Genomic DNA, 20772 nt, shown 5'->3' with positions numbered 1-20772 from the left:
AACCCCCCCCCCCCCCCACTGGAGAAGGAGGATATATTTCCCCCCTCAAACAACTGAGTTCTCTCGGTCTTCTTGTATATTCTTATAATTTATTTCATAGCTAGCTGAAGTGGAGACCGAAAAGAGAGCACGTTCGAGGGGTAACTGGGGCCCCCTTGGGGCCCCACACTGATATGCATGGCTACCGCAGACAGTCTACTGTATCTTCTGCCTTCGCTGCTATAATTCTAAGCTTTCAAATAAGTCTTAACACAAATTATTGAAGGTGCAGCAGAAACGGGGGAGAAGTGCAAAGAAGAAGGAAACGAATTCTGCAGCACCAAGCACCAGGGTTCACGCTTCCACTATTGTGCTTGAGAAGTGGTTCTTGACTTTAACAATGCACGTTTGAATCGGATATTGATGTGTTTGTTTCTCTATTCTCAAGAATGGACAGCCTTGAGGCGGTATGTTGGGAGGATCCCACCTCCGGGTTTGTCCGCGTGCAACAGGGGCCCGAGCGCCGTCAAAAGAGTTTTAGCCTCCTCTCCTACCTCTAGGTGACATAGGGGCAGCAACAGCGTTGGGCTTGTTGTGTGTAAAGGAAGCAAAGATATATTTTTGCATGAACTGCAGCACATATTGCTGCAGCCTGCGTTCCTTGGCGACTACGCACGCAGGCACAGCACGCAGTACCCTCTATACAGCATGAGGCAATACCATATACAGCCGTTCCACATATCTTTGGCCCTCACCAGGCAGCCTGCGCACGAGTAACATTATGCGTAATATCAGCGTCAGAAAGCCAGTGCTGGAGGAACGGAGGCCTGCAACTACAACACTTCAGCGGGCTGCGTCATCCTCAAGTCTCCAAAGTTCTCTGACTGCTAACCTCCCACGATTTGAGCCCAGAAGTTCAAAGCCTAAGGCCTGTAAAGGGCACCGAACAGCAGGTTTTAGAGCTACTCAGGAAAACCAGGGTGGGTGCCGCTGGAGCACTGAGAATTGGCAAATAAGCATCATCAATCCAGCTGTTACAGGCATCACAACTCGAAGCAGCTAGACGGAAGGGCCAGTCTTGCGTGCCGCTTCTCCTTCAGCTTGTCAGCTGCAGCGGAAGCTGCTTCGGCACCCGGAGGTGTGGGGATTCAGTGTAGCGAGACAAGCGTGCACACATTCTCCGGGTCCCGTGGCTAGCGAGGGCCTTTCAACATTCACTATGCGGCAGCATAAATAAATGAGTTCCTCCTGCCTGTGGCCGGCGGGCACAAACAGGGGCACCTAAATGTGGCCAACCGCTGAAGCCTGATGTCTGTAGCTTCTACAAGAAGCTTACCAGCAACAAGCACAAGGAAGAGATGAAGTATTCCCCTCATCACCAGCGGCAAGACTTGCATGCAGTTGAAAAGGAGACGTGTAACCTGTGGGGCCGCTTATGTGAGCACTTAGGTCCTACAAACTCAACTGAATTGACTAAACAAGCGGCGAGGAAATTCTACGTGGAAATAAAAGCGTAACCTGTTGCTGCATGCGGGTTCAGCACCCCGTTGTTGCTCTGAGTTCGAGTCTCCTGAATCAATGAAACAAGGCCCGAGGGGCCTTCATGCAGTTGCCTCTCGGTTAAGAGACAGCCGCAAAGAACCCCAACACACGCACATGGGGTCGATAACTCCCCCAGCAAGATGTAAAATCGCACAGGCTGCACCTGCACCACGGGCCTACTGCGTAACCCCCCAAAACACACACAGCGGCTGGCCCGCGTGCAATATGTCCGAACGCTACTGTGCATCCACAGCAGCAACACGAACAACAGTAGCAAGCAGCAGCTGCTGTGAGACATGCAACAGCATGTGCAGCATCTGCTGCAGCCGCCATAGCAGCAGTAGCACTGTGCCGGTACACACCGGTTGCTAATCTGAGCAGCAATCAGTATTCCTTATTGATGACGAGCGGCTTGTCCGAGAAGGTCGTGGGCGTGTCTATCTTTATCAGGCAGCAGACACCAATACAACTCCCGAGAAACAATACCAGCATAATCAACAGCTGGGCCAACAGGTTCTGACATATCCACGCACAACAGCACACACAGCCCTGTTTTTCATGCACCTCGGAACACACTATCCTCCTCCATTTACACGCCATAGAGTTGTCTGCCGGCCATATGCTGCCCTACTGGCGCAGCACCACCAGCTTCAGCACGAGCAGCAGCAGCAGCAGTGCTGCTGCAGTCACCCTTGGGGCCACAGCTTTGAATAGTTACTGCTGACATGGGCACAGAACCACGCGGTGAAAGAGACACGGATTATCAACATGCTTCGACCGTGGCATTCGCTTCATAGACTTCAGCGGGGGAAGCGGGGGAACTGTCTGAGGGGCATCACAGCAGCAGCTATTGCATTGAATTTCCTACTCCTCCTACACTGTCTGTGCACCAATAGTGCGGTACTTACCGCTGTAATGTAGTTGAAAGGAGAGGACTGCGAGGATTGCTCTTCGCTTGTTGCTGCCCTTGCGCACGCAGCCGCTGTGATGACCAGCAGCAGCGCCAGTAGCGCTCTAAGGCTTTTCATGGTGGAAAGATGTTCGCCTTCACGGGAAGCAGGGCAAATAAAATATTTAGTTCCTCAATTCCCCTCGATCTGGCTCAATAAGGGGCCGCTTTTGATTCCTCGAGAAGCATCGGTCTGTTTCCGTGGTGTGTACGGGCTTGAAAAACTTCTGACGACGCACTTTAATTATTTCTTTGTTCATGCCGAAGAACTGGCCCTGCATAAGCGATAGTAAGGTGTTTTAAAACGTGTTTCATGAAAGAGTTTCGCTACAACTCAACTATAGCCCCAGGGCCCTGTTTGATTCAGTTCGGCCGTTTGGGTCTGCATGAGCCCTTCGAGAAAATTCCTCTTGCTGGGGTTAGAAGAATTTTCTCGCCTTCAATTTTTGTGCTTCATCATGGCGAAGGCGATAATTTGGTGCCATTTTGCCGTCTTGTAGCTGTGGCATTACTCGCGGCGTCATTCAGGAAGCCTAGCACAGCTCGGCAACTCCACCCACCCACTCCTCCGTGAGCTTCTTGATCGCATGTGGAGAGTTTTAGCGTAATCAGCAGCAGAAGCAATTTTTGGGAGGTTTGAAAATCTCATGAAGAGATACAGGTGGCGCCGAATTTGCTGCTTTGTGCAGCCTTCACTGTTAGGATTGGACATGGCTGCAGCCGGAATAGTATCGACACAGACACACATACGAAAGGAGACAAGCAAATAAGTACAAGAGAGGGATATCTTTATTGCATAAACGAGTTAAACGATTGCTACCGCCCACACAGACAAATAGTCCACCCGGGAGTTCGGGGGGTGGGGGCTGCTCTGCTGGCGCATTTCGAACGTTAACACAAGCCTCTCCAGACAAACGCAGCAGCACCAGCAGCAGCATGTGTGAAAGAGGTGTGTGGCAGCTGCAGCAGGTACTCCTGCGGTACAGCGAAACCGGCTACAGTAGCAGTGGCGTGCGTTTCTACCTGAAGCATTTGTTGCCTAGTTGGGTACAGCGAAATCCACAGGTCCGTGGCTGCACACTTTCTACGGGGTTTCCACTGTAGTTGAAGTTTGCAATCACTCCGTGTTTGGGGATGCTCTGTTGAGGTGTATATGTAGATCTGTGGTATGTAAGATCGGATGCCCAGCAATTGAATTGAGTGTTTGTGCGTCCAGTTTGTGATTTGGGTGCATCCGCAACAGGCATGAGCTTTACACTTGCGAGATTTCGGTGAAGCTATACGCAAGTATTACCACTACTGCTCTGTCTCTGCTGCAGGTGGAGGTGGTGCTGCAGCAAGACAAGTTCGAGCAGCCACGGGCAACATTTGTGTTCAAGTCTGGAGCCCGTTCGGAAACGCCTTTGGCAAATTTGCAGCCGCGGCAGCTAGAGGAACTGCTGCAACTACACAGGGACAGTTCGGGGCCGAACCACTTCCTCAAACACGGAGGCCCCAAAGTTTGGACAGAGAGGCGCTCTATACAGGTGAGAACACGTGGCGCTGTGGTGCAGGTATTTTGTTTTAGTTGTGCTACAAGTTTCTGATGCATACGCGTTGCACGAACCAAAAATGAGGAGGGAGTCTTGCGCTTCCTTGTGTCGTGTGTCTACTAGTGGTAAGTGGCGACTTACAGGAAAGTGGTGGTGCGATCTAGGCACCGCATGTGTTTGCATTCATGGAATTGTAGATCACCGTCTGATGACTGGAACCCCCCCCAAAAAAAGAGAACACCATATAATCACGATAGAGGCTTTAGATGGAAAGACAGGAGGCGAACAACGGATGCTTCAGTACATTGGGCTTCCCACTCCATTCATCCCGCCTTTTTCGCATATTTGTTTTCGTATAAGCGTTCTAGTCTGTGTAGGCCAATATTATACTTCTTTCTTCATTTGTATGTTGACATTTTAGTTTGCCTCTTTAGGTGCTTTCCTCTTTTGTTTCGTTGAGTGCGTACATTAGCATATCTAGGGGCGCATGTCTTCTGCTTTTTTTTTTAATCCCTTCAGGGTTTATGGCGGCCGTCGTTGCCCTCCCAGTTGTTGGCCTTGCGTTGGTTCCGGAGGAAGCGGCCTCCCCTACGTCTCCCCAAGTACTCCTCTGAGAGCCTTCGACTGTCTCTGCAGGCGATTCGGGGAGGAGGCCGGTGGGGATCGGAAAGAGAGTTCCCTAAGGGCTGGGATCAACTCTCACTCAAATATGCACACTTCCAACCTCTCATGAGAGAACCCGTTTTGCCCGAACTGCAGCAATGGCAGTTGAACGAAAAGCAGCAGCCGCAGTAGTTCTGCATTACCAGCACCCACTGATGAAGAGGCGCTTACTTCCCATCGCTCTAGATCGCTTCCCAGCACCTCCTCCCGTATATAGTGCACCGACAGGTCGTGCGTGCACCAAGGTGCCTTCGAAAACTCAGTAGCTTCAGTAGGCATATGTTTCTGGAAAGTTTTTTATAAGCATCAACATTACTTTTACATAATATGGGTTTTTTTTTGATCGTCTTCGAGAGTCTCTGCTGTTATCCCGTCGCACAGGAAGCCCCATGATATAACGGAAGTCCCCCTACACTGCATGTAAACAGAAACGCCTTGTTTTAAGAGCGCACAGCAACTGAGGCAAAGGCTGCAGTCGCCTTAGGGCCACCCCAATCTCCGCGAAGGCAACCGGCTTTTGGTTGCGATTTCGGTGCAAAGCCGGTCGAAGGGTAAAGGAACATTTCTGCAGTGCAACTCGTTGCTGATCCCGCAATGACGTATCGTATCATTCGTTTGCCTGTCCGCCTCCTTGACTCAGCATCATATAACAGACCAATGCATCGGGGAGTTTTGATGCTGTAGTTCCACAGCAATTGCGAGAATATATATCGGCTCAAGCTAGAGTGGAGGCCAGCACAGATTAGTTCCACAGGCCCAGCCAAAGCAATAATACCCTGCCCATCCCTTTGCAGGCAGACAATGCATAAGCACGTCAACGTAATGTGTAGCCTACATAGCCACGAAATTTAAAGCCAAGGAGGGGCAACTAGGCGTTATACAAGGGTCCTTGCGTGACCCAACAGGGGTCATTGGAAACCATCAGGAACTCCAAGGGGCATAGGATGCGTGCAGGGCCCGGATGCCTCAAGATTGTGTCTAGGGCTGTCGAAGTTGCTCAAGGGCCCCCAGAGACCCCCTAGGACAATTCGGGCCCTGCGCAGTAACGAGGTGAGCGTTGTGGAAGGTGCAGCCGCCTAGAGGATCTCGAGCTGCTTGTTGGCCCAGCCATAGAGACCTTTGTAAGTGTCAAAAATGCGTCTAACTTCTGCCACGAATATTTTGTGGGCAGCAGCAATTTCCTGTCGAGATGCAGAGAAAAGGGAGAGCATACGCAGGGAGAAAATTCGTCCGATGAGGAACGCTACAGTCATAATACCTACGATAATAATGGTGATATTAACAGCAGCACTACTAAAAAGTTTGTCAGGAGGGGAGAGAGACAGGGGAGGACGGCCGTAAGACAAACCCCGTATGTGGGTTTGTCAACTTGAGGCATTTGCAGGGGACGTCCAACGGCATAGAGCATCGGCACACGAAAGGCCACAGGGAGGCCAAAGCGGCCATAGAAGGAAACAAATGCGATCCTTAAGAGCCTACGGCAAACCCACCAAGGAACTTTGTCAACACAGCCCGCAATTTGCTTTTTTCTGTATTTCCGTGTCATGAATGAGTGTTAAAATTACGGGCACACCCCTGAACTCTTCCATGTGCATATACAGGTCCACATGTAGCACAGTAGCGGCATAATCAAGGGATCGTTTGTAGGTTGCACTTCTCTGAGAAGTCTGTTGCCTACCTTGCAAACGGCTGCAAGAAGCGGACGCCCCAAGGCAAGCGGAAAGCCTGGCTGTTTCCAAAGCAGTAGACGGGAACAAGTTTGGCACCCGTTTGCATCGCCAGCCGCACAACACCAAGGCGGTCTTGCAGGTGGAGGCGTTCCTGTTTGTTGCACAGAGGAATCGGCCACGGCTATTTCGTTCATTTCTTCGTATATCAAAGCTGTACGCTTTGATGACGTTCAGATGCACTGGCTTCTCGAGAGGTGAAGGTGTGGACTACCTCTTCCTTATTGTGGTCCGTCGTTGTACAGTACTAAGCACCAATAATACCGACTACTCGTGAAAGCATGAAAACTTCAATTTAGCTGGAAAACTGCCAAGATTCGCTTGGGCATACCTCAGAAGAATTCGTTTCGTAGATTTCTGCAATACCGCCGGGTGAGACGAGAAGACTAGAGCCTTTCTCGAGGTTAGCCTTCATTGAATTTCTAAAAATGCAGAAAATAGAGAGAAAATGACATGTCAACACTGCACTACGTATGAATCAACTGCCAGGACAGCCGCTTGTGCACCTTCGGTAGAACTCCTACGTACTTGTCTGCTGGAATTGCATCGGATAAGAAGATCAGTTGGCCATATATTAAGCACCAACGAACTACGGAGGCCGCTGTCAGGCGGAAATGGCCCAAGATATCCCCAAAATTCCCGGTCGCCATCACTGCCTGCAGAAGGAAAAAACAGATAAGCGAAAGCGAACGGCTTCTCCCATCGGGAGCTCACAGCAGACAACCGGAAAATTATCGCCAAAAAGAGCTTCACTAATGCACAGAGGACTGAACACGGAACATAAAATTCGATTATAACAGTCCACTCTATCATCGTACCAAACCAAAATAGACACGGGGTCAAGTAACAGACTTTCTCAGACCACCGAGAGAACGACGGCAGGCTTGAGGCTCGTCCGTTTGGTTGTTTAGGCGATTAGCATTTCATTAAACAAATTAGTGGGCGGGTCTTGGCTGTCTATTACTGCTGCTAATTGTTAAGCTGCGGTGTGTCAACTAGCTCTTGCCGGAGCAGTAGGGACGACGCCGTGAGGGAAGATCGTAAAGATGGTGGGCTCTCTTGGGGGGAACTGTTCAGATGCCTCGACAATTGCAGCAGTGCGGTGGTAGCGGTGGATGTTATGCCAGCCATGCCATTTCCGTAGTTGTGGTTTGGGCCGAATGGGAAAGAGAAAAAGCGAGAGTACAACAACTGCAAAAATGATCTTACGACGTCGAGTTCTGCAGTAACGCCGCCAAATCCAAACGAGTAGCACTGGCACCCAAATTAAAGAACCTTGAACTAGCAGCTGCATCAGCAAGCAACGAACGTCAGCCCATACGGTCAACTCGTCCTTGGGGTGTATGCCTGGCACGTGCCTCCAAGGCAGCACTCGGTTTTTCTCTCCCCAGCCACAGGCCACGCAGCTGTTGCTGCCGTCTGCAGGAGCATTTGTGGCCCTGTAGCGCAGGTTAGAGAAAACTGGAACAGAAGAAGAGAAGACCTCGGATGGGGTCGTCTGTGCCGGAGGACCGCAATGGCGGGGCAAATAAAGCGGGAGAAAATCGGCATCTATCACCACAGGGTACTTCAGGGGCCAGAAACGGTGCAGGGGATGGCGCAAATTCTGGCTGAGTTTCTTTACAGCAGCCACATGTTTTAGTCGCAGCTCTAAAAAGGAGAAGTCTTCTCCTGGAAAGGAAGTACATGCGGAGTTAGTTGGGCTGCTGCTTGTTTTCCTTCGACCGATTTCCTCTAAACTGAAGTGACCGTGGCGACGGCGGGATGTCAGGATGCGCCCCACTTGAGCCCTTTCACTCTTCCCAGGTTCTCCCATCGCTTTTAAATCCTTACAAGTAAATAACAATTCAAGCAAAGAGCTCTTTTTTGAGTTTTCCGTGGTGAGGCTTGATGGGGGTCACCGCAGGCACTGCACAAAGAGGCGGGTGCGTTGACAATGGAGCTGAGGGTCAGCAAATAAAGAGCCGAGGCAAAAACCGATTCACAAATTGTTGACTTTTCCCTACAAAACGAATTCTCTGTGGGATGTACTAGAGTAGAATACAACGCCAATCGTGGAGTTGAGCGCAGGCGGGGGGAATTCGCCCCACGAAACGTGCGTTACGTAGGGTGGGAGCAACCTGTAAGGGCATTCAGAAGAGGCAAACTCAGTGGTAGCCATCTAAACAGATGAATTACTTTTATAGTTATTCAGTTGATTATTAGAATTCAGCCATCCCACGCATGACAAAATATGCAGCTCTCATGTACTCGCAGCGGCATGCGTGGCCATCCACCACCGCCTACCATGCTGCGACGGCATCTACCATATTTTCTCGCCTTCAAACTGTATATATTACTACAAACACTGTCGAAATATTATGAAGATATTTGATGGAGAGAATGACGCCGTCATGGCAATCTCGGCAAATCAAGAACCATCGGTCTCAGACCGGACCGGACCTGGCTGTGGAGATCTGAAACGCCACGGAATATGGGTACACATGCCATTTGTAGGAATATAACCATTTTTTGGACATATTTTATAATCGATACATATGGGTATACGGAGTAAAGGGGCATTTAGATCGAGGTTCTGAGACAAGGCTCCGGGAGTGCTCCAACCCGCGTTGCTTGTATGATAAAAGGAGATGCATGAAAACCAGTAAATGCCTCTACTTTATCGTTTTTCTAAAATAGACTCTAAGACTTGGATAAATCAGTTCGTCGAGCTATTCATTGGAGGGGGAACAAATGGCCGAGGACCAAAAGAGCGTGTGAACGTCTATGTCCGACGATGTGCATGCACGTGCTTGCATCTGCAGGCATGAATTTGTGTATATATGTGAAATTATATATCGATAGGTGGAAGGTCAGCACCACGAACTTATAGCGGCTTGCTCGCGTCCATGAATGCTGCTGAATTCATGCGGGTACTCGACACAATTGGTTGAACTCATGGCGACGAGGTGAACAAAGTCGTTAACAGTGCACAAAATAGTCCAATTAATTTCCTCAAGGAGAGCAAGCTTACAAGGGATCTCAACTTGGTCGCAAACAAAGGTACAGCTAGCCCCTGACGGAGCTGTGCGCTTACACTCGTACAAATCGCAGTATATCTAGCTATATTTTTATTTGCTAGACAATTAACGCTCGTCCTAGCCATTGCAGATTACATCAGCAACCAGCATTCTATTATTAACCGTGGACTGATGCAACATAGAAACAGGTAGAGAAACAGAACAAATCCACCACATTTGAAGTGTCCCAGCCAACGAAATACAGCGACAGCGCTGAAGTAAAGGCATTACAAGCAGGATATGTTCTAGGTCACTTAAGCACCCTTCGATGCTCTCAATTCGCATTTTTTGTTGGATTGGGCAAAAGAAACAGCCGGTTGATCCAGGCGGACGGATGGCACTTGGTCGTGCTGTCTTGTTGCTCGGTGCGGATATCAGCATATGTGCATTTTAGGTTCATCGATTTCGTTCTGAGATCTGCTATGCATTTAAGGAGAAACAGCAACTCATCAACTATAATGAGAATCACTTTTCTGCTGCCTCCCAGATCCCTACCCTAAGGAGACGTCCATACATCGGAACTCCCCTGGAATACTACATTCGAGAAAAGAGCAAATTCGCACGACCTTTCGGCATGGGCCGAAAGCCCATGCGAGTTTGCCATGTTTGGGAGATACAAACGGTTTTGGGGAGTGCAGGCGCACACAGAAATTGGAACTATTCTCTATGCAAACTCTCGCTCTTCTCGAGTCGCCGTAAATACTCCTACTGGCGCAACTACGCGGTTGTCTCTGCTCAAACTCCTGGCAGCCTCAGCATGCCTAGGTAAGTGTCTATGCACATTTGCGTGCGTACTTGCAACCTAATGCAAATTCCATTGTACGTGCGCTGCGTCTTCTCCACATACTTCTCCCGTCTGGCGCTGCTGTGCACCGCAGGGGGTGGGATCAACTGGCTCCACCAGCTAACCCCATAACCTGTGAGGAGAGTCCGCTGCAGAAAAATGAAAACTTAGGCTGCAGGTATCGTGAAATGGACCTACAGTGTACAGAGAGCCGAGCCAGTTGACCAGCGGCGGTCGGTTGGTTTGCGCAGCGGCAACAGCAGCAGCAGCAGCCAGCTGTAGGTAGCAGCAGAAAAGGAGGGCATCAACCGGAGCTGCGCTGGATTAAATTAAGCGTATTAAAAAGATAAAAGGCATTTAATTTATGAATTCTCTTGGGGGAGAAAAGAACAGAACGCACAGTCATCGTCTAGCTTCGGCTGCAGCAGCAGAAGGTTGCGGCTGCGGCTGTCCGCTGCAGCAGCCACACAACGGCTGAGGACTCCGTGCCTTATCTTGCATTTAGGAGTGAACATCGCCGGTTTATTACATCACTTCTTCAAAGTTAAACATAGAAATTTGGGGGAATTACTTCTGTCTTTACCCGTAATCTCAAGCAGCAGCTCCTCTCCAGTGTCGCTGCCGCTCCTGTGCACTGCCGAGGCCACTCAGCTGCCTGCCGCCTCTGCCGCCTCTGGCGCTGTTCCTTCGAGTCTTTCTCTTCTTCTTTTGCAACTGCAAGCAGAACAGATAACTCTAATGACACGCGCAAAAGCCCCTGAGAAGCAGACAAACGAAGAAGCCACCGACGCACTGCCGCTGCTGTGACGACGGCAGCAGCGGCCAACGCAGCAGCCACCGCAGGCTCGGGGGCCCCACAACAACCAACAAAGACACCTGCAGCAAAGCGCACGGCACATGCAACGTTTGCAGGGAGAGCGACCCTTCAGCTGCTACCGCTGCCGCTGCTGCTGGTGCTGCCGCTGCTCCTGGTGAACGGCGGCTGAGCTGCTGCGGCTGCACTACGGCCTCCTCGTCGCAGCCTCACTCCCAAACAGCTAAAGGAGCCGATCACCTCTCTGCTTGGCCCGTGTAGAGTCCAGCCGCTTTGGCCAGAGCAGCAGCAGCTGCTGCAGCTGCAGCGGCGGAAAATCAACACTCCCTCCACCCGCCGCAGCACCTGAGGTGCCTCCGCGGCGTCATTTGAAAATGATTGAAGATGTGGACAAGCATGTCCTCCGCAAGTATGATATCGTCCAGAAACTCGGAAAGGGGGTGAGCTCTCGGGCTGTGCAGACAACTTCGTTGGGTAACTGCCCAAGCTGCACCTGAACCCCGTCACGGCAGAGTAGGACCTTCAGCGGCATTGCAGCTGCCTTCTCTTCATTTTTCCGAGGCGAAACAGCGATGGTGCTTTGTAGTGACTGCATTCTACATTTACCTTTGTTGCGTTTGTCGCGAACATCGCTGATCATTTATTCTGGTGCCAGTTTACTCATAGCACTTCTCGTGCTTTCTGGCCGATGGGTTCTGCTCCTTGCATGCGTCTCGTGCACTTTTAGGCGTACGGAGTAGTCTGGAAGAGCTACGATCGGCGGACGAATGAAGTGGTGGCACTGAAGAAAATCTTCGAGGCGTTTCACAATGCGACGGACGCGCAGCGGACTTTTCGCGAGATAATGTTTTTGCAGCAGCTTGCAGGGCACGATAACATCGTGCGGCTGATGAATGTGCTCAAGGCTGACAACGACAGAGACATTTACCTGGTGTTCGACTTCATGGGTGAGGACAGCAGACACAACCGTGCTAATCCGTTGCAGGGTACACACAATACGCTGTATGCATATCCCACGGCAAAACAGACGAAGTGGAGTCTGAACACGGTTGCACTGCTTTCGTTTTCACTTTTTCAACACAGCTGGTGGGCGCGTTGGTAGGGGGCAAAGCATTGGTTTGTGGGTACGGTGTACGCACACATCCATCGCGACACTGGATCCTTTTCGCTTGTATTTGTGTGTTTTCTTGCTTGTTTGGGTGTGTTTTAGAAACTGACTTGCATGCGGTAATCCGCGCCCAGATACTGGAGGCAATTCACAAGCAGTACATCGTCTACCAGCTCCTACGGGCAATCAAGTACATGCACTCAGGTACACTAGTGTGATCTGTCGTTTGCATCACGCCTCTGCCGGCTGCCTCTTTTTGGGGGGTTGCCGTCTCCTCACGTCCCTCCTCCTGTCCAATTGCTGTCCAGTCCACCGCTCCCTCGGGTTTTATGCAAGGTTCTTCCTGTTGCGTCTGCATGCGCCTTAGGGGAGCTGCTGCACAGAGACATGAAGCCTTCCAACATCCTCCTCAACAGCGAATGCCACGTCAAGGTCGCAGACTTTGGGTGAGATCAGCCCCCGCATGCAGCAATTTATTTATACTTCTGATGTTCCAGATGCTAATCAGTACGATTGTTGCAAGTCTTTCTATGAGCACGATTGTTGTAAATACTATAACAATTGTGCATTAGTGTTGTATAAACGAGGGTCCCTCCAGTTGCGTCCCTGCGTGGCCAGCCAGCTGGTCCGCAAAGGGAGGAGGAGTCATTCTCATCTCTTGAGAAAGGTTTGAATGGCGGAGAAGAGCTCAGGAGGTCGAGCACAGCTGACAAGGGTGGAGGATTTCGGACTTAAGGTTTGTGATGCGCCACAGGCTTGCACGCTCGGTGGCTCACTCGGAGGGGGGAGAGGCGAACAGCAACCCGGTGCTCACAGACTACGTGGCGACGCGATGGTACCGAGCCCCTGAGATTTTGTTGGGGTCGACTTGCTACACCAAGGGGGTCGACATGTGGTCATTAGGGTGTATTCTCGGCGAGCTTCTTTCTGGGAAACCCATTTTCCCAGGTACCGATTTACCCTGATCGCTGATCCTTGCAAGCAGTCGCCAGCATCCGTTGCAATCAGAAATTGCGGTCGGCTCAGGCTTGGTGTGGTGTATACACACTTCATCGCCCGCTGGCTGCTGGAGCCGTGCTTGGGTTGTTGCAGGCTCATCCACCTTAAACCAACTCGAGAGAGTTGTGGCCGTCACTGGGTGGCCTTCTCCTGAGGACGTTGCGGCCATTCGCAGTCCTTTCGCCGCTACGATGATGGAAAGCTTGCCTGTTGTCAAGCAAAAGTAAGTCTTTATGCCTGGCGGAGTCCTGCCGCCGCCGGTGCAGCTGGTGGTGCTGCCAGGACTGCTTCTGGAACGGCCATTCGTGTTGCCTCAGATGCTTCAAGTGCTGCTGCAGCGGCTTCTTGTGGTAGTTAGTTTCGTCGGCGTCTGCCTGTGTGTGCCTTGGATCTCTGGATTCATATATCTGTATCAGCGCTAAGCTTATTCTTTCTTCTCAACCTTGTGGCCTTTTCTTATTTATGGGCCTGCTGTTTTGCACCATTTATTACTCCTTGCATTTGAATTGCTTCTTGTGATTTCCCTCCTTAGGAAGCTGGAGGACTGCTTCCCAGACGCTCCCCCGATGGCGCTCGACCTCCTCAAGCAGCTGCTGCAGTTCAACCCTCGGAAACGCATAAGGTAGGTTAGCGGTTTGGCTTTGTCATCTGCAATACTGGTGTTGGTCTTCTAGTGCAGCAGCGCGTGCACTTCGTATGTTTCTGTCTCCTTGTTTTTTCCCGTATCTCTGTTTCTGTTGGTTGCGTGCCCTTCCTTATTTCTTTTCTTGTTTCTTGACTCCCTGTTCCACCCTTGGCTGCCTTACTTTACGGCACGCCTTTGTTTGTACCTGCCTTTTGCCGGTGGAAGTTCTCACAGTGGGTATCTTCACATCCTTTTGCTGCTCGTGCTATTGCAGCGGTCGGTGGATGCATTATTGTTGCTCCTTGTCTCACGTGTGTAAATTTGAACCAAAGCGCTTCTGTTTTCGCTCCGATTGTGTGTATGTACAGCGCAGAGAAGGCGTTAGAGCACCCTTACGTCCGCCAATTCCACAACCCGGAAGACGAGCCGGTTTGCGGCCACATTATTACAATTCCAATTGATGACAACACGAAGTGAGGCACCAAAGTCCAGCTGCTGCCACGTAGCTGAAGAACCTCATTTTGGTTCAATACTTGCTGCAGCTCCTGAACGAGTAGCTGGCGCAGCACCCGCAACAACAGGAGAAACGGAGACAGTAGAATCGCCTTATTGTGCTTTGTGGGGGTAGTACTTCAAGCTGCTGGTTTGGGTCGACAGAAGTTGTTGCTTGCTCCGTGTTGGAATGTACGTACACTTCAGGTATTCAGTGGAAGACTACCGCGAGAAGGTTTACCAGGAGGTCATCAAGAAGAAACGGGAGACGCGGCGTCACAGACACATACACGTGGCGCCGTCTCAGCCTGCCGCACCGGAAGGTGCTGCTCCTTCCAGCAGTAGCAGCAGCAGCAGCAGCAGCAGTCGGGGTGTCGAGGGGGCTTCTAGGGGCAGTGCCCACCACAGCGCCTCTCGCCAGTCAGCTGCCTACCAGCAGCCTTCGGCTGCTCCAGCCGCTACATATTCTCAGGAAAGCAGCAGCTACACTTACTCGCAGCAGCAGCAGCAGCAGCAGCAGCAGCCACAGCGGACGGGTGTAGCAGCGGCCTCATACGCTCCCTCTAGCGGCCCCCCCGCTGCAGTGTATGCGCAGCAGCAGCACGTGGCGTACGGGGCCCCAGTCCCCGGGCGTGATGCTGTTGCTTCGCAAAGCATTCCCTCTAGCCAGGCCCCCCGCGATCCGCACCGTGTTTCTGGGTCGATGTACCCTTCCTATCCTGCTGCAGCAACAAGTGCAGCAACAGCAGCACCGGCAGCAGCCGCTGCTGCTCCCACGGGTTCTGCAGCGGCTATGTACAGCTCAAGCGCTGCAGGGGCCCCCGCCTCCAGCGCTGTGTACGCACGCTATGGCTGTGGGGCTGGCAGTGGTAACACCGGCAGCAGCAGCAGCAGCAGCAACAACAGGTGCAGCAGCAATTCTGTATTGAAGCAGAGGAGTGGAGGTGGTGACCGCAGCGACGGCAACGCAGAAGGCAGGCAGCAGGTGCGTATGGATATACACAGCATTTCTTGCTCTCAGTTCATCTGAACAGGTTTTTGCAGCTTTGCACTGTACAAGCTGTAAGGCGGCGTGCATGCATTGAGCAGAGACACGTGCGGCACGTTGTCCTTATAAAGCCTTGGAGTATATTTGCTGACATGCAAGTATTCATGGAATTCTGCTCGTAGTTAAGCCTCACGTGCATATGCTGCTGAAGCAGTCTGTATACGGGAAGAAATGCCTTGTGGTGTCTATGGCTTGTCTTTAGTTTTGAGAAGACACGAAGAAGAAAGGACGAGAAAACTACAAGGGAGCTGGAGAGCGAAAAAATGAAAAAGGGGGAAAGACGCTCTAGAGAAGAAGACGAACGGGAGATATGTGACTCCGAAGAGAGGTAGAGCGGCAGGGACTCGCACCCAAGGAGAAAGAGAGAACACAAAGGACGGACATAAAATTGCGCCTGTCTATAATAGCAAAGCCCAAGCTCTCTGGCGCTCAATGGCCCAGATTGGCACGAACAACAGTTCAGCAGCGCATGCAGAAACTGCAGCGGCAGCAGCAGAAACGGCAGCGTTGTTTGTGGTGTTTGTATCGGCGTGTGTGTAGTGTCCTCCTGTTCGTCTCATCGGTGAGTCGGTTGTTTGTGTCTCCTTCCATTTGAGGTGTGAGAGGATAGAGGAAAGGATGAGGAGAGGGGAACGAAACGGTTTCGTGCGGCTAGCTGTCTGTCTGCCTTTGCCGTGCTATATCTGTCTGTCGCCTTCTTTTGCTTGTATCGTCCTCGCCGTCCGCGTTTTTATTGTTTCTACTTTGTCCTTTGGTCTAACGGCCGCCATGTAGCTCTGTGCTGCTGCTGCCGCGCGTGTGCAGCAGCGCATGCCAGTGGCTGCACCAACAGCAGTAGCAACAGCAGCAACAGGGGGGCTGAATTCCTTCAGCTGGCGAGCGTATCTCCGCCCTTGCTACGGTGTGTAGTCTGCGGTGTAGATACACCGGAAGATTTGCGGATGAGGAGGCTTGAGGAAGACAAATAATAGCTGGGGAGTTTTGAGGGCTTTGCAAATAGGATTTACTAGTTTATTAGAGTGAGCTCAGCGCTCCTGGGGTCTCCGAGGGAGGCGTGGAGGTTTGGAGGCCGAGACAGAAATTGGGTTTGCTGTTTATATATCTGGGTCGTCTTAGTGGGAGGCAGCAGGCCCGGCTGTTTGTTTCCCGTCTCCCAAGTGAGAGACGCCGCCCCAGAGAAGCTGTTCGCTTTTTTTCAGGCTGCTGTTTGAAGACAGCAGTTGTCAACTTGTCTTTAAGGAAAGGTGTGGGGTTTAGGGTTTGCCAGTGAAGCAAGTATGAGAGATTAGGGCTGCCGAGGATAGAGTTTTGGGGACATCGCTCGAAGAGGCTTTAGGGACTATACGTTGTGTTCTTGGGGTTAGATAGCTCTTAGATTGCAATCCAACGCACAAGGAAAGGTCTTCTCGGGGGATTGGGTTTATAGTCGGAAGCTAGGGATTAACGCTAGGGTTTAGCCCCCTACAAAGAGGGGGTTCGAGTCTTGGTGGCCTGGCGCCGGCTGTAGGCAGGACCAGTGCCGACAGCGCTACACTTCTGCAACCCAGCTACACGTATGCCGGAAGCCGGCTTCAGTCGTTCTGCTGTTGCTGCTACTACTGTCGCTGGTGGTGCTGCTGCAACGCGTGGCTAGTTCCATGCAAACAATTCTACTAGCAGGACAACTGGAGTCTGCTACCTTTTCGTTTTTAAAACGTTGACAAATGCTACAGCCTGGGATGGCGGTGCTGCTGCTGCTGCTGCTGCTGCAGTCCCCAAACAGCACCGGCAGTCCTTCTCACTGAAGATGACTGTGGGGAAGACTGTTTAGCGCTTGTGGCTTCTAGGCAGCTGTTGACTGTTCCCTATCAAGCTGCTGCGCCAGGGGCCCAGCACGTAGTGTGCCCTGTACAGAAACTCTGCTGTCGGAAACTGTTTCTTACTGCCTTCCCCTGTGTCTGCTCCATCTTCTCCCTGTGTCCCTACCGTCATCTCCTCTGGACCCATAAGACCCCCTCCTGACAATGAACCCTTCGGAGTTTCTTCAGGGGAACCCGCCTGGGGGACATCAGCCAGTGCCTCCGCTGTGGCCCCAAGTTGGTCCGGAGGCCCCTCTTTGGGGGCCTGGAAGGCGTAGTCGGGGGTGACTGTAGGTTCTCCGAAAAAGGCATGCAAGAATGTCTCCTCTTTCTGCATGGGGCGTTTGCTGCTGGTGGGTATTGCATTGGCCACGTGTGTGAGCTGCTGCAGGTCTGCTTGCTGCAGCTCTTGCACAAGCAGCAGCAGGGATTCGGCCTTTGCTGCGTCTGTCTCGGCGTCTTCTGTCCAGGAGGCCCACCGTTGCGAATCCTCATCAGCAGGTAGTCCCTCAGAACCCAGCGAAAAGGAGGGGCCCCCCTCAGGGCCCCCATCGCCGATTGCCTGCAGCAACTCCTCTATTAGCTGTGCCTCCCCGTTGGCGCCTGCAGCCACTCCCACACCTTTGTTCTTTAGCATGCGATACGTTAGCAGCATCCGCTCGTATGGGAGCAGCTGACGGCCCAAGAGGTACTCACAGTCCGTTTCTGCCTCCAGTAAACTGCTGTCTTCTTCACTCCATGTAGCCCCAACAACCGCTCCTGCCGCTGCTGCGGGGGCGCCAGCGACTTCCCCCTCCACCTTCGCCCCTCCGCTCCCTTCAGCTGCAGCTACAGCAGTTACATCAGTGGCAACAGATACCGCCACAGCAGCAGCTGCAGGGCCCCTCACCCCAACACCCCTCGGAGCAGCACTGACGGCCACTGGAGTGCGGAAAGGAGCACCCGTGTACACAGCCGGCATCTGCCTGCTTCCCACGCATGAAGCCAGGCCATTGCCCCCAGGAAGCTCCGCATTCAAGCGCTGATGCCCGCTCAGGGGTCCGCTGATGCTGAAGCCCTCCCTCAGAGGCAGCGGGCATAGGCGCGCTGCTGCCGACTCCCAGCCCCGCCTTGCTGCTGCTGCCGGTCGTTTCTGCTGCAGCATATCCGCCAGATGCAACCGTTGCTGCGTCTGTTGCATTTCCACAGAGAGAGTGCGCGAGAGACAGTGGAGGTCCTGCAGCAGTGACCCGTGGCATAGATTTGGTGCTGCAGCGCCTGCAGCAGCAGCAGCTGCATACGCCGCCTCCGCCTGCTGCAGGAGCTCCTCTGCTGTGCGTCTCCGCCGTCCCCCACGCTGAAGACAAAAGAAAGGATCAACCGTTCTGCAGGGCAAACTCCTCCTCCGTCTACTGCTGCTAAATCGCTCTACTGCTTCCGATAGCTCAGATGCAGCAGACATTGCTGCTGCTACTGCAGCTGCTTCAGGTGCTGCTGTTCCAGCTGCTGCTGCAGGCTCGCCTGCTGGGCCCCCCCTTTCTCCTGTGGTACCCGGAGAGAACGCAGCCGAGCTCTCCCCGGCAGTTGCTGCAGCTGCTGCAACTGCTGCAGCTGACGATGCACTGGAAGGCCCTACAAGACCCACCGTTGAGGGCAGGGAAGCCCGACGGCGTGCAGGTCGCGCCCGGCGCAGCAGACGCCTCCAGAAATCTAACGGTTGTTGCTGCTGCTGCTGTGTTGTCCCCGGTGTCGTGCATGATGGGGTGAAAGTGGGCAGCGGCAGGCGCAAGATAGCTGGAATACGCTTGCTTGGCGCCTTGGCTGCTGCTTCTTGCTGCTGCAACTGCCGCTGCAGCTGAAATGACCTTTCTTTGATGAGAGTTCCTCTTGCCCGCGTCGCAGAAGCCGAACGGATCAGTCGCGCAGTAAGGGCATTTAAATGCAACTGCTGCTTCTCAAGGCGAGCGAGCTTCTGTCGATACACCACAAGCAGACGCTGCTCTCCTCCCAAGCACAGACGGCTAAACAAAGCAGCCATTTCCCCCACCAGCTGCTGCCGCGAACGGGAAGATGCAGACCCTGCGCTCGAGGGGCCTCCGTGTGGCCCCTCCTGGGGGGAACAAGGAAACCCACGCGCAGGTGCCCTCTCTATCCGCGGCATTCCAGCGCTCGTCTCCCCTCCGCGCGAACTGCTTGGCTTGGGAGGCCTTTGCCACTGTTTGAGGGTGTCAAGAGCCTCGTGCCTCCGTCGCAGGTCGTAGGTGTCTTGGTTGCGCTGCTTTTGGTGGAAGGCATCGAGGTAACTGACAGCCGCCATATGAGCATTAGGGCTCAAGACCGTTGACTGGCTGCGCTGTAGAGGCAGCCCATGGACTTCTGAACTGCTACCGGAAGACCGAAATGTAGCACACCTGACAAAGGACTCGTGGGGAACAAGAGAAGACTCCGCTCCAGGCCCCACAGCGCCCTCCGAAACGCAGCCCGCAGCAGCAATCGAACTTTCCCCTGCAGAGTTGGCAGGCCGCGCTAGGGTTCCCCCCTCACAAGGCACGCTCTGCACACCCTTGACAGGATGCGGCTGCTGCTGGGGGCTGTCATTGTCAAATTCATTCAAATCGGAGCGCTTGAGATTTGCTATCACTGCTGCGTCCGTAGGGGCCCCAGCAAGGTCTTGAGTTGCGTCCATAGACATCATGGACGCCTTCCAGAGTTTCAAAAATCAGAAATTTTGCAGAGGTTTCCTCATGAACTCTCCGCCCCATTCACGTTGCTGTAACGGGGCTGCATTGCGGGTTCTGGCTGGCTGAGAAGCCGCCTCGATTGAGTTGTTATTCTTTTTCGATCTCTTCCATTTGAAAACATGCAAATTACTGCCTCTCCGCAGCTTCTCAAATCGGACTCGGAGTGCATGCGCTGCGACGACAAACTGCAGGTGTCGAAGGGTCTAACCGCAGAATGCTGCGAGTTCGTTAGCCGTTTCTCTCCTCGCCGCTATTTAGTGTGCGTTTAGATGTTAATAAAATCCAGAGGAAAACGAACTAACGCAAGAAAAACCGTAGGTATTCACGGCTCACGCCCACAAAGCCACAGCGGTTCAGTCCGGGCACCGTCGTCGTCTGTTGCAGACCCCCTGGTGATTTAGTTAAGGCACTGGCTGTTCTTCAATTTTCACTTCAAGGGACTTATCTAGTTTTAGCTGCCTGCTTGACACCTTCTGCTTTATTCCAGTGGATCACAGGAGGCAGTTCGCTGGGAGCTGGGAAGGTTATACCACAGGCGACAGCTGCAGGCAGCGCAGTTAAACCCTTGGCTGAACACGAGGTGACAAACAGAATGCAAGTGTGATTGAAACTATTCTTGTTCCATATATACTGTTTGTGGCGGCAACTGCCTTGCACAGAGATGCTGTCCCCGCTGCTTCTGCCTATGACTTAAGTACAGGGTGTTTCCGTTCGTCCCCGAACGGCGAAGATATTGTAATTTCAACACTTTTTTGCAATATAAACCTCCATAAAAGAGTCTAAAGAACAATCTGTACACGCGGAGTGCTGGGCTTTCTCTTAATGCCCTCCCAGCCTGTTTGGAGCGATTCAATTGGCTCTTAACTACAGCCCCCCTCATTGTCCATCCGTAT

The 20772-nt window shown here is 52.5% G+C and overlaps 3 protein-coding genes across 3 annotated transcripts; 1 reads left to right on the top strand and 2 right to left on the bottom strand.

The window, feature by feature from the left end:
• Positions 1-5741: 5741 nt before the first annotated feature.
• EMWEY_00018630 (hypothetical protein, conserved) lies at positions 5742-8208 on the bottom strand (the record flags this gene model as incomplete). Its single annotated transcript, XM_013477633.1, has 6 exons — positions 5742-5846; positions 6014-6140; positions 6344-6486; positions 6724-6814; positions 6921-7048; positions 7714-8208. 6 exons carry the CDS (start codon positions 8206-8208, stop codon positions 5742-5744), a joined length of 1089 nt encoding a protein of 362 aa, XP_013333087.1.
• A 3215-nt stretch (positions 8209-11423) lies between these two features.
• EMWEY_00018620 (CMGC kinase, MAPK family TgMAPK2, putative) lies at positions 11424-15303 on the top strand (the record flags this gene model as incomplete). The annotated part of the gene is made up of 9 exons (XM_013477632.1): positions 11424-11489; positions 11777-12035; positions 12260-12361; positions 12525-12603; positions 12912-13105; positions 13250-13379; positions 13689-13778; positions 14150-14254; positions 14481-15303. 9 exons carry the CDS (start codon positions 11424-11426, stop codon positions 15301-15303), a joined length of 1848 nt encoding a protein of 615 aa, XP_013333086.1.
• A 1824-nt stretch (positions 15304-17127) lies between these two features.
• On the bottom strand, positions 17128-19830 carry EMWEY_00018610 (hypothetical protein, conserved; the record flags this gene model as incomplete). Its single annotated transcript, XM_013477631.1, has 1 exon — positions 17128-19830. One exon carries the CDS (start codon positions 19828-19830, stop codon positions 17128-17130), a length of 2703 nt encoding a protein of 900 aa, XP_013333085.1.
• Positions 19831-20772: the final 942 nt, after the last annotated feature.

The sequence above is a fragment of the Eimeria maxima genome, genomic scaffold, assembly GCF_000499605.1.
Source record: "Eimeria maxima Weybridge genomic scaffold, Emw_scaff159, whole genome shotgun sequence".
In the NCBI taxonomy this organism is placed as follows: domain Eukaryota; phylum Apicomplexa; class Conoidasida; order Eucoccidiorida; family Eimeriidae; genus Eimeria; species Eimeria maxima.
Note: the sequence above shows the minus strand (reverse complement) of the source record. Positions and strands in the feature narration are given on the sequence as shown.